This window comes from Vipera berus (assembly GCF_964194415.1).
Source record: "Vipera berus genome assembly, chromosome: 13".
In the NCBI taxonomy this organism is placed as follows: Eukaryota; Metazoa; Chordata; class Lepidosauria; order Squamata; family Viperidae; genus Vipera; species Vipera berus.
This window is the reverse complement of record NC_138216.1, coordinates 16901132-16914351: the sequence shown is the minus strand read 5'-3', so window position 1 is coordinate 16914351 and position 13220 is coordinate 16901132. Positions and strand designations below refer to the sequence as shown.

The following is a 13220-nucleotide window of genomic DNA, read 5'->3' as shown; positions in this document are numbered from 1 at the left end:
TTACATCCAGGAGGAGGCGCACCACGTCCGTCTTGCCACACAGGGCCGCTTCGTGCAAGGCGGTTCCTGCCTTCGTCTGACGATTAATGTCTATGCCAGCCTGGAGCAAAAGTCTGCAAGAGAGTAACGGAACAAAAGTTGGAAGGGACCTTGCAGATCTTCTAGTCCAACCTCTTGCTCAAGCAGGAGACCCTCTATCGTTCTGGACAAATGGCTGCCGTTTGTCCAGAACGATATCAACTCTTCTTAAAACCTCCAGTGCAAGAGAGGGAGGGGGTGGAAGGCAGGCGTTCAACAGGTGCTCCCCCTTGGGGATCCAAGGAGAAGGAGGGGATCTCCTTTCTCCTCAGGAACAAGCTGGGAAACCAGTCTGAGAAGGCTTCGCTTTGAGACGTCCCAAGCCCAGGAAAGGCAGGTGAGGCGGGATCCTTCAGGGCCTTCTCGTGGCGGTGTCAGAGAGATCAAGAAGGTGGCCACCATCACAGGATTGACATCCTGCCACTTTTTACAGGATGGGGCTTTGACCCATCCGTGGCTGCCAGCTTGCTTTTTTTTTTAAACCTCCTCCACAGGTCCCCGTGCAGATGGGCCTCTTTGGACCACCCTCACTGCCTCTGGTTGGGGCAGCCTCTCCATCATTGCCACCTTCACAGGGAAGAAGACCGCCCCAGGTTGCATGTTGTCAGAATGGCCCACCCCTCCTCACCCTCACTTTTGCCCAGCGTCTTCAGGCCTGGATTCCCCTCACCTCACCTGATGACATCAATGTGCCCATTCTTGGCGGCCAGGTGCAGTGGGCTGGTCCCGTTTGGGTCAGTGATGTCCCCCGGCTTGGGCTCCAACAGGGCTGCGCACATGTTGCTGTTCAGAAGCAGCTGCACCACCTGGCAGGCCAAGAAACAGAGGTGGTGCCAAAGAATTTCCTCCCACGCGAGGTCTGGGTCTTCTCCCCCAGAGATCAGCCAAATCCCCCCACTTCCAACACAACACAAGGGACCCTCAGTACACCAGTAGTAGCCTCAGGAAAAGCCCAGGTTTTGCCATTCATCCTGTAGAAATCTTTCAGATTTAGACTCACAAAATGGCATACACCCCTTTGCCCCAAAGCCTCGTGGCCAGCAATGCAAAGGTTCACCGGGATGTTAAGCAGGTGGTTCACAGGGGGACCATCAAAGGGACATTTGACATCTCACCCCCAAATCTCAGAGGAAAGGGCCAAGGGAAGTGAGGGCAGTTCTAGCAAAGAGTGCTGGACTCTCAGGCGAGGGGGAGTGAAGTACTGATGCCCCCCCCCCCTGCTCCCATCTGAGAGCATATTTTGCAGACAAGCCCTTAACTGGGATTGTGGCTGGCTCTCTTTTCCCCCAAAAAAGACCAGACTTACCCCAACGCGGCCAAATTCGCAGGCCAAGTCCAGAGGGGTCTTCCCGCTGTTGTCCAGGATGCAGGGATTGGACTGGTGCTGGAGGAGCATTTCTGACTGGGGGATGGAAAGAGAGAGTGGGGGGAAGCCCAGAGACCCCCTTTGGCACAGACCCAGCCTGCCAAATGCACCCATTAGCTGCACTTGAACACCAGCCCCACCCCAATCGCCTCTTCCTCCTCCAAAGACCACCCCCACCCAGGGGGTGCAACCTGTCAATCACCTCCTTTTAATGTGCATTGCCCGCAGGGCATACAGGCAAAATGGCTGGGGTGCTTTTGGAGCCAATGGCCACTGCTAGAGACACCGCTGCCCACAGCTCACTTGTCTCTGGGAGAGGGAGACTGTAATGGTATGTGGGAATGGCCATTGGAACCTGGGCAAAGAGATGAACAATTAGATAAGAAGAAGGCTGCATAGCCCGCAGCTGCCTAGTGGGCAGAGCAAGAGGCTCAGAAAAGACTTGCTAGTTTCTGGGGGGTGGGCAGAACTGCCAAGGCAGCTTTTCTCAACCGTGGCACCTTGAAGATGTGTGAGCCTCTATCCCTGGGGCTCCTCCGACGGAGACTGCTTCAAGCCGCCTCTTACCACATCGTAGTGTCCGTGCTGGGCTGCCAAGTGCAAAGGGATCTGCCCCTCGTCCGACGGGATGTTGACCGAGGAGCCGGCCTTCAGCACCAGCTTCATGGGCTCCTTCTTCCCTTGCCAGGCAGCGTAGTGCAAGGGGCGCATGCCTGCCGAAGAGGCAGAGATTCAGGGGGAGAGAGAGAGAGGGAGCAGGTCCTTTGGCCATTCAAAAGAACGGCTGTCCCACAAAGCCAAGAGGTGAACTCAGATTACGGGTCCATCTGAGAAGGGGCAGTTGGCAGTTTTTACGAGGCATTGCCAGTTATGAAATCAGGGGATGTAAGTTTGTCCTGCCCGATCATTTCTGTATTTGGTTTTGGCTCCAATGCACAGTGGGACTCCTACCAGTGGAGTTCTTCTAAATGCTCTGGTAGATCTCTCCCCAAAGGAAGAAGATGGCTTTCAACTGGCCCTGTCTGGACGTCCCGGCTGAAGGCCATCTTTCTTTCTGGGAGAGAAGTTTCCTCCCCGCACAAACTTGGTTGGTGCTCTGGAGCCAGGATCCAACCTCAGCCTCCTTTCCCACGCCCCGTCCCTACCGGGGCCCTCCCCCCCCCGTGGCACCATCACAGCCCTCCCCCCAGCTCCATGCTTGCCTTTGTTGTCCTTGATGTCCACCGCAGCCTGGGCCTCCAGCAGCAGCAGGATCAGCTCCGTGTTGCCGTTGAGAGCGGCGTGATGCAAGGCAGAGAACCTGTCACGGCAGGAGCAAAGGTCACCCAGACCGCCCTTCATCCCTGCCCCTCCAGCTGAGCTCATCTTAGTAAGGCCACTCCTGAAATAGGGCATCCAGTTTGGGTCACCACATCACAGAAAAGAGGTTGAGACTTTGGAAAAAGGGCAGAGAAGAACAACTAAGATGATCGAAGGCCTGGAGAATAAAACCTATGAAGAACGGCTGCAGGATTTGGGTATGGCCAGTCTAGAGAAAAGAAGCGCTAGGGGGGACAGGATAGCGGTCTTCCAGTATTTGAGGGGCTGCCACAAAGAAGAGGAGGGGGGGGGTCAACCTATTCTCCAAAGCCCCGGAAGGCAGGACAAGAAGCAACGGATGGAAACTAATCCAGGAGAGAAGCAACCTGGAATTAAGGAGAAACTTCCTAACAGTGAGGACAATTAGTCAGTGGAACAGCTTGCCACCAGAAGTCGTGGGTGCTTCATCGCTGGAGGTCTTTAAGAAGAGACTGGACAGCCATTTGTCTGGAATTATATAGGGTGTCCTGCTTGAACAGGGGGTTGGACTAAAAGACCTCTAAGGTCCCTTCCACCTCAATTCTGATTCTGATCCTCTTTAATAACCAAGCTCTGGATTGCAAAGCTGGTCTAGACACCTCTAGGGAGGCCCCTCCATCCTCAGCAAGAGGCTGACCAGAATTTCTGCAGGAAAATCCATTTTGCAAAGCTCTTTCTCATGAGCGCCTCCACCAGGCCCCATGTATTTCATTCCATCTGCAGACTTTTTATTTTTATTTTTTGGTAGTACTTTCCTCTATCTGATTAAAACACCTAATAATCTCTCTCTCTCTCTCTCTCTCTCTCTCTCTCTCTCTGTCTCTCTCTCTCTCTCTCCCTCTCTCTCTCTCTCTCTCTCTCTCCCTCCCTCTCTCTCTCTCTCTCTCTCCCTCCCTCCCTCCCTCCCTCTCTCTCTCTCTCTCTCTCTCTCTCTCCCTCCCTCCCTCCCTCCCTCCCTCCCTCCCTCTCTCTCTCTCTCTCTCTCTCTCTCTCTCTCTCTCTCTCTCTCTCCTCCCTCTCTCTCTCTCTCTCTCTCCCTCTCTCTCTCTCTCTCTCTCTCTCTCTCTCTCTCTCTCTCTCTCTCTCTCTCTCTCTCTCTCTCCCTCTCTCTCTCTCTCTCTCTCTCTCTCTCTCTCCCTCTCTCTCTCTCTCTCTCTCTCTCTCTCCCTCCCTCCCTCCCTCTCTCTCTCTCTCTCTCTCTCTCTCTCTCTCTCCTCTCCTCCCTCCCTCCCTCCCTCCCTCCCTCTCTCTCTCTCTCTCTCTCTCTCTCTCTCTCTCTCTCTCTCTCTCTCCTCTCTCTCTCTCTCTCTCTTCTAGCTAGGTTTTTGATTTCTGGAGCTGCTCTTTCCTGTCAGCATTATACGATTGCTTTATTAGTTTTTAATCCTCCGCTGCATAATGTGCAGCTTGGCACGGAAGGAAGACGGTGAGCACAATAATTCTGCTGATTTGCCATGAGGACTTCAGGGCAGCCACCGTGCCGGGAGGAGGATGAATGACCCAGCTCGTCCTTCAAGGACTCCCCAGCCAGACCAGCAATCTATCAAAGGAGAAGGAGGAGCCTCGCTGAAGGTGAGTCAACCTGGCTTCTGCCAAAGGGAGACCTGGTTTGCTGACCTTCAATCTATCAGTCAGAGCTGGAAGGGACCTCGGAGGTCGTCTAGTCCAACCCCCTCGCTCAAGCAGGAGACCCTATTCCATTCCAGACAAGCGGCTGTCCAGTCTGTTTTTAAAAAACCTCCGAGGTTGGAGAACCCACAACTCCTGAAGGCAAGACGTTCCACTGGTTGATTGTTCTTGCTGTTAGAAAGTTTCTCCTTAATTCCAGGTTGTAGACTTTCTAGACCAGAGATCTTTCACGGGAAGTTGGCCAATCCTAATCCTAGGCCTCCCTCTCCCTCAGCAGATGGATTTGAGAGGCTGTGACTTGACCTGTAGAAGATGCATAATGAAAATGTGGATGGAAGCCACCGGCAGTAGAGGAATGGGTTGGTGAAGACGGTGGAATTTGCAGACAGCTAAATTGGCTTCCTTGATCAGAGAAAAGACATTATCTATACTTGTGCTTGACTGGAAACCCCTTGTAGACTTTTTGCATGAAAGAGGGGGGGAAAATGCAGGCATGAATTGTGGTTTTGATGGTTCAAAAAAATGGGTAATAGAAAAAAGTGAGCTTTTTTTTGTAATCATAGGGTAAGAGATAATTTTGTAATTGTACTCATATTTGCTGCAAAGGAAATAGGAAGCTTCTTTTTACTCATGCTTTTTGCACTTTTGCCTTCCTTCCTTCCTAACTTCCTTCCTTCCCTCTGTCCTTCATTTACTCCTTATTAGTTCGTTAGCGTTTATGTTCTTCGTAAAACCTTTAATTAAAATTTTATTTAAAAAGAAAGAAAATATAATTCAGCTGCTGCTGGGAACAAGAGTACTTGTATGGCTGAGGTCAATTAGAAAAGGAACAAAAAAGGCGCTCGCCAAGTCTGGTACAGCAAACCCAGAAGCACCAGCGTTGATTCGGCTCACACCCTTTGCAGACAGAACAGACGCCCCAAATCCAGTCTGCAAATGGCTTCCTGGACTTTGGGGGTTGCCAGGAATTTGGCAGGAAGTCAGCCTCCGGATCTCAAAGCAAGGCCAGCAGAAAGGCATGGCCCTCCAAATATGGAAGCAAATGCACATGGTTAAGAGTTTGGGGTCATTTGCAAAACAGCAGCTCTGGATTGTAAGTGGTTGCATGTGAACGCTGGGAAGGTGCCCAAGTGGTGCCCAGATGGGATAGCCTCCATTTTTAATAGGAAAAACACACACCTGGCCTCCGCTGCCTTCTTTGTGGTAAGGAAGCGGGGGGGGGGGTGTTACAAGATGCTCAACCCAATCCCTCAAAGCTGCTGCAAACGCACAACAGGCTAAGATTAACTTTAACCTTATGCTACACAGATTATTATAGCAGCCGAGTTCAGCCTGCTGTGGGAACCCAGGCGGAGAGCTGCAGAGGGGTGAAGGAGTCAAAGGCACCGGAGCAGCCGGTTCTCTGGGAAAGGCCTTGGAGAAGCCAACACCATTTAATAGCAGGGAAGCAAAAAAACACGCAGCACCCCAACCCACAATCAGCAAGTGGCCCTGACTTCTTGAGGGCGTCAACCTGTTCCCCAAAGCAACTGAGGGCAGGACAAGAAGTTGGAAGATCATTAAGAAGAGATCCAACTTAGAACTAGGGAGAAATTTTCTGACCGTGAGAACAATAAGTGGAATGGCTTGCCTCCAGAAAATTGGAGGTCTTCAAGAAGAGATTCGAAAGCTTGAGCAAGGGGTTGGACTAGAAGACCTCCAGGGTCCCTTCCAACTCTGTTAGTCTGTCTATTATCTGATGGCAAGAAAAGTGGCCCATGAATCCGATTAACAAATTGGCAAAAACCCATCAGGAAGCAAACAGCCAGCCAAAAACGGAAGCAAAAAAAGGAAATTGCAATATAATTATAACCTAGGAGAAAGATCTGTTTGTCCCTGTGCGACAGTCAGATCAAGTTTAGTTTTCTTCTGGTGGATAAAATTCTTGTTTCTATCCTTGTATTATTTATTGTCTCGTTTCAATTGCTTTATCTGGTGTTTGCGGGGGGTCCACGGGGGGTGGGGTTCCAGAAGTGAGGAGGGCAGCCACAACACCCCTAACGAAGTCAGCATCCCGGCTTCTTTTCATGGATCGCCTGTCTGGGAAATGGGCGAGTTGCAAGCCTTTCTGATCCCCTCATGAAATGTCGGGACCCTCCCTGCCCTCTTAGCGCAGGGACCCCTCCTCACCTAGCGAACCAGGGCAGGTGCCAAGGGAGCGCCCGGCAGAGGGGGCTCTTGAGCAACCCCCAGCCACCGACACCCCCTGCTTGTGGGGCAGCCTCGAGCCAGTCAATCAGAAGAGAGTTGGAAGGGACCTTGGAGGTCTTCTGTTCCAACCCCCTGCGCGCGCATTTTAGACAAATAGCTGGAAATAATAGAAAAATCCTTTTTCTAAAAAGATTCCACGAAAGGGCAAACGTGGCCGAGGCGAAGAAGAGAAAGTCCCCCTCCTCCTTCCCTCCCTCTCCAGCTGTTGCCAGTCTTGAGTTTGCGGCCCTCCTCCTCTGCCTCCCCCCTCCTGTGGGGTTCCCCTTTCCTGCTGCCTCCAGGGGTTCCTTTGCCCCTCCCCCCCGCTGCCAGGCTGGCTTCAGCCTGGCTCTCTCCGGGGGGGGGGGGCGTCTGCCTCCCCCTCGCTCTGAACCCAGGTAGGGCACCTGCCAGGAAGCTCTTGGGCACTCGCCTTGAAGAGGGGGGGATTGTTGTCTTAAAGGGGCTCGCTGCCCCTGACTCCAGCCCCCTCTGAGGGACCCTCCACTGGCCGCCCCTTTCCTTGGGGGGAAGCACCGGGAAGAGGGCAGGGGCAGGATCAGACACTGGGTGGCAGGGATGGGCAAAGGCTTCTTGGAGATAGAAGTGCTATCAGGTTGCAAAACAAGGGGGGACAGAGCAATTTCCTCCGAGGAAAGACTCTTTGCACGTCCAACTTATTGCTTTTTGCCTGTCACCCACCTGCAAAAGGGCCAAAGTTGTAGCCTGCCCACCCACTTGCCCCCTCACACCCCCTCAGGAGGCCGTGGAGCTCACCCCAGCCTTGGGGGCAGCAAAGCCTTTGCTCCTTTCAGCAAACATTCACTTGCCCCTCCTTTTTAAAAAGGTTCATTGGAGTTTCACGGAAGTAAAATATAAACATGAAAAACATATAAAAAGAAAAGTTAGGGAAAGGCTAAATTTGTGGGAGAGAAAGAAAGAAAGAGAGAGAGAGAGAGAGAGAGAGAGAGAGAGAGAAAGAAAGAAAGAAAGAAAGAAAGAAAGAAAGAAAGAAAGAAAGAAAGAAAGAAAGAAAGAAAGAAAGAAAGAAAGAAAGAAAGAAAGAAAGAAAGAAAGAAAGAAAGAGGAAGGAAGGAAGGAAGGAAGGAAGGAAGGAAGAGGGAGGGAGGGAGGGAGGGGAGAATCTATCCTTACAAGCAATTTATTATTCCTCCTCCCCCCCCTCTCCATTCGCTCCTCCTCCACCCTCCCTCCTTTCCCACCAGGGCTGAGCAGACACCCCCTGCCCAGGAGAGACCCTTTGAGGGGGCTGCAGAGACACCCAGAGAAAAAGGCCACCGTGCGACTCTTGGTCACTGCAACGGGGCCCACTGGGAAGGAGGGAGGCAGAGAGAGAGAGGGGAGAGACCCTCGGGGTGTTCTGCTGAATCCCCAACAGCTCTTTGGTGACCTGATTTCTCAGGGCGGAACTGGAAGAAAGAGAATGCAAAGGTTGCATCAGTTGGTGGTTTTCCTGCAGCAAAACTGGCTTCTCTGCACCGCATGCGAGGGGATGTCTGCCATCTCCCTAACTTTGCTGGCAGACGCCTGGCCAGCCCTGCTCTCTTCCCCGCCCGGTAGCCAAGGTGAGCGCCTGGTCCCACCTTCCCCTGACCGTGCAGGGCTGTGTGCACAAGGCTGTTGGCTCCCACAGTGGCCGGGCTGATGACGTGAGAAGATGCAGGGTCTGCCCGGCTCCTATTGGCCGTTGCCCTCTAACTGCCTGGGGTGGGCAGATGTGGTGTTGCAGGGCAGGATGAGGCTCTGAAGCTCAGATCTGACCTCTGCCATCGCCTCCCCCCCCCCACAAGCAGACGCCCTGCGTGATGTCTCAGCAACCAGGCCAGTGGGTCAACCTGGTCTTGGCTCTGGCTGAAACCGGAGGAATCTCCTAAACCAGGGTTTGAAGACCCCCGTCCTAAACCATCCCTGCCGATGGGAGATCTCCCCCACAGCACAGCTTAGCCTCTGTTCAGCAGGTCTTCTGCTTCTGCCAAAGTCAGCCTGGCCAGTGGATTCTTAGCACCCTGGGGGGGGGGGGTTAGGAGGAAAGAGTGTGAGTTGCACCCTCCCTTCCCACATCTGTGTGGTCTCTCAACAGGCATGGCGTTTCCTGCTTTACTATGACCTCCTTAGTTCCTGATTGATGCAGGCTGCAGGTTCAGCCCCCGCAAGGGATCTTCATAGACAGGGGACACTTTCGCTGCTGAAAGATCATGCCCCACCCCGATCACTGGCAGACAGACACCTGCACACCAGTGTGCTTCTCAAATTTTGACAGCTTGAAGATTGTGGACCTCAACTCCCAGAATTCCCCAGCCAGCATAACTTCCGTAGGCGTTGAAGTCCACACATCTTCAAGTTGCTGAGGTTAAGAAACGTTGGGTGACAGATGCAGGGTTTAATGCAGATCTGGTAGCAGGTTAGAAATGCACAACTGTCCGGGTGACTCTGAAGTCTCTCTCTTTTTCAGCAGAGGGATGGCCCAATTTATGGATCAAGAAACTCTGAAGGAAGACAACGCCAGCCCAGTTCCTGACTTACGTGGGTTCACATTTTCTGCCCACCCAGCACTAAATCCTACCACAGCCAGACCCACCATGTGCTTCCTCAGTGAAGATGTTTTCTGGGAGGTGTACATGATTCCCCTCTCCCAATCCCTGCTTCTCCTTCTTCCCCCTCCCCCTTTTTCCATGAAGTGGGGTTCGGCCACACCGTTGGCCCTTCCATTGCTTTTCCATGAGCCCCTGGACCCAACTCTTTAGAAACACCAGCGTGGTCAGCAGGTGAAAAGGCAAAGGGAGCCAGGATCCACCAAGAGATGGTAGGAGCCCCCTTAAAGAAAGAGAAAATCCCCACAGGGTGCTTGGGGAGAAAAGGGGACGTTCTACCGAGTCCTCCGGGGTAAGAGGCCACCCCACGGATCATGGCGAGAGTCGCGGGCAGCCAAGCTTGGCCAACTCACCCATCTGTATCCTGGAAGTTCACGTTCACCCGTTTGGCCGATCCGAGGAGCTCTGGGGGGGGCAGAGAAGAGAGATGGATTAGAGGAGGGGGAGCCTTTTCTCTGGGAATCTCTCCAGGCACTCCAGGAAATGCATCGGCTGCCAAAAACACCCACTCTGAGAATAACTGCTCTGTGTTGCCATCACGGCACCTCCATGATGAAGCAGGCCCCCTTCCGAAATGAAGCCAGCCTCCTCGAGAAGCTTTTAAGGAAGGGGCTTTCTCAGGGGGTCTCTGGAGAATGCTTGCCAAGATGTGACAGTCTATTTTTATTATTCAGTTCTACCGTCGTCGTTATTATGCTTCTGGTTTATTATTCTCTGGATGTTTTTTAGGCTACGCTGTGCGTCGCTGCGCATTGTGAGGATTCAGCGACCGACCAATTTGGTAAGTCAACTAACGGATGCATTCTGAGACGAGCTTCGCTAGGCTTTGCCCAGAGGATCCAGCAAAATGGAAGCTTGGATTGATCTAAAAACTGGCCAATCCATGGGCCTGCACCTCTGGCTCTTTGGCAAAAGCATTGGAAGCAGGCACAAGAGAGAATACGTGCACCCATACACGTGTTACGTATTTGTGGTTTACTTCCACCTCCTCACAACCCATCTGCTGGCTACTAGCGCAACACAAGCCCTTGTTCGCCCAGGCAATCTTTTCAAAGAGAAGTGGTGGGTAGAAGGAAGGCAGTGCTTTAAGAGGCTGGATCCCCGGGAGAGGATGATGGGCTTTGCAAAATTGAGGAACTTTTTGAAGGATTGGAAAGCATGAATTTCTGGCACCCCACTTCTTCATAGGGCGGTGTATCTCAGTCTCAGCAGCTTTCGGAGGTGTGGAGCCCAACTCCCAGAACTCCCCAGCAAGCATGCAGGGGCCACCTTTTGGAAAGTGAGAAGCAACTGAGGAATCTCTGGATCTTTGAGGATCCCACAAATTCACCCTGCAAATGGATTACTTGTGGAAAGGAGGGGTTTCTACGTGCAGGAGAAGCCCTAATTGTCAGTTGCAAGGATTAGAGGCTGCATTATGACCAATATGGTGCCATGGAAGGCCCCTTGTACCAGTGTTGCCCATTTGTGCCTTTAGATTTTCCCTGGTCTTCCTCCCCTGAGGATTTTGCCTCAGAGAAACATTTCAAGCAGGCCAAAGATTTAGGCCCTTAAGATTTAAATATCCCCCCACCCCAATGAGAAAAGCCATCCTGGACGAGAAAAGCCAGCCTGCCAGTCTCCCCTTTGCCCAGGTCCCCCCGAATCCATTCTTGTCCCGCTTCTACATTAACCTCTACATTTTTAAAGTAAAGGGCACAAAAAGTCGTATCGTGCATACATGTATCTGTCTTCAAAGTATTTGGTCTCAAAATATAGGTTCATGCCCCAAACCTCACGTTCCTGAATGAAATAACAAGCTGATAAATGCCAGTGAGTTTATATAATGTATGGCAATATAGATTTTACAAGACTGAGCAATTGGGACATGCAGGTGACAGGGAGTATCCAGCTGATGATGGTCTGAGCCTCCCTTCGGGCTCACTGGGACCCTTCTGAAGAATCTCCGTGTTTCCCATGGAAACTTCGGAAGGAGAACAGCCAAGACTTCATGCTGAGCTCCGCTGGCTCTGGGTCCTGGCTACACGCCCTGGCATGATCTGGATGCCCGAACAGCAGCTAAGAGAGTCTTCGGCTCGAAATGGACGTTCCACAGCTACAAGTGGCTAAAGCTCTAACCTCAGTTTGAAGAAAGGTACTCTGCCCAAACCAACCACTTGCAGTTTAACACACACACACACACACACACACACACACACACCCCTAAGGGCTAAGATGATGCCTGGGTTCCCACAACATGTTGCGCCACAAGTTATCCCTGCTAATTTTAGTCCAGATGAGCAGGTTGTAGGAACCAGCTCATCTGTGGCCAGAGAAAAAGAATGGATTGCAGTTATGGGAGAAAGCCTGGGGAAGGGTCCCAGGGGCACCTGGTGGTCTTTTGACAATGGCCTATCGGCCTCCCTCACCAGGGACTGGCAGCTTTTCTTTTGGCCTTTCCTTTACCAGTGAGGGGTGTGCCACAAAATGTGCCTGTGCCAGTGCCTTGTTTGCTCCAGAGGAGAAGAAGGGTGGGACCTCAGTTGACCCTCTGAAAAAGAAAAAAGCCCTGCCATCCAGCTGGCCAGGGGCAGGAGGTGGCAGCATTGCTCCGACTTCCCGTGCGAACCGAACAATCACAAGCAGTCAGGGATCGCCTCTGCCAGTTAATAAGCTTTAGTAAAAGGCAGAGAGAAGCCTTTACGAACCCACAGTTCTGCCTTCCAATAAAATGTGATGGTTGGAAAAGGTGCCACCAGCCTGATTTTTTTTGCCACCATTGATAAATGCACCCAGCTTGCCTCCTGCTTGCACCCAAAAATGCTACAGAATCCAACCTCTCTCAGCCCCCCTGCCCAGCCCCCCCTGCTCCAATGGGGACTGACTGACTGAGCTGGCCGGCTGAGTAGGGCTGGGGCTCCTCCATGACTGGCCGCCGCATCTCCCATGCTCCTGCCAAGCTGGCCCGGAACTGGGCCAGGAGAGATGCTGGGCTGTGCAGGAGGCTGACAGCCGTGCAAGGGAAGGAGCGGGGCCTCAAAGCGCCTGGCCACCCCCAAACTGGCTGGCCACTGCAGGGGCCTTTAATGGTCCTCTTGGTCTTGGAAAGAGCCCACCTAAGCATTCTGCTGAGCCAGGTCAGTCCTCTCCCCATCCCTGCTCCAATGAGGAAAGGGACCCTCCCTTCACAGGACCCTAACTCAAACCTTTCATTTCCTGCTACAGTTTTATTAGCCTCCCCCCTGGGTTGGCTCTCTGCCAAAGAGATGGTAGAGCAGCTGCCAAATTGGCAGGAGCGGAAGAAGCACGTAGCTGTTACCGGGCTCCCCAACCAGCCCCATCACACCTCGCCCAACCTTAGACAGGGCACAGGCCCACTCGGGAGCAGCGGCAGGGAGGGGTGTAAATGCAGGGGGAGGACCAGCACATCTGGAGGGAAGGTGCTCTGTCCTTCCAGGGGGGAGGGGAGCTGAGGGAGACCCAGTAAGCCCATGCAGTCCAGAGTTTAAATCTCTCATGCAGCCCCTCCTGCCTTCACTGTCCGTCCCTCGGTGCCAGGGAAGGAGCAGCAGAGATGCCACCCGAGGGCAGAGGGCACAGCAGAGCCTGGCTGGCAGGGGCACAAGTGGAGACAGAGGAAGAATCTGCAGGCAGTTGTGCAGAAGGCAAAGGAGGGGAGGAGGAAGTGCAGAGGAGCCAAGAGGGGAGGGGGAGGGCAGGGCACCAGAAAGATTTTTGCTCGTCATCACATTCTCATTTGCTTTTATTCTTAGCATCCCCACGGCAGAAGAGATACCAGCAGACCACAAGCCGGGTGTTTCTTGAGAGAGAGCGAGATGGAGGCAGCTTCCAGAGAACAGAGGATGCTTTAATATGGACCCACAACACCCATCCTGTGCTCAAAGCCAGGAGCACAGCCGCAGGGCAGTTGCCAGCAGGGACCCCCATGTGGAGGACCCCAGGATGGGCCCTTGGGAGCTGCCCTCCTT

General features: G+C 52.9%; 1 protein-coding gene across 1 annotated transcript in view; it reads right to left on the bottom strand.

Annotated features, from left to right (window-relative positions):
• The window catches only part of CASKIN1 (CASK interacting protein 1), a gene marked incomplete at its 5' end in the record, with an annotated part of 105186 nt that overhangs the window by 32700 nt on the left and 59266 nt on the right, over positions 1 to 13220 (bottom strand). Inside the window, 6 exons of the mRNA XM_081338521.1 lie at positions 5 to 113; positions 754 to 884; positions 1385 to 1480; positions 2012 to 2157; positions 2647 to 2744; positions 9606 to 9657. Of these exons, the coding sequence (XP_081194647.1) occupies positions 5 to 113; positions 754 to 884; positions 1385 to 1480; positions 2012 to 2157; positions 2647 to 2744; positions 9606 to 9657 (632 nt within the window). The remainder of the gene's footprint in view (positions 1 to 4; positions 114 to 753; positions 885 to 1384; positions 1481 to 2011; positions 2158 to 2646; positions 2745 to 9605; positions 9658 to 13220) is intronic.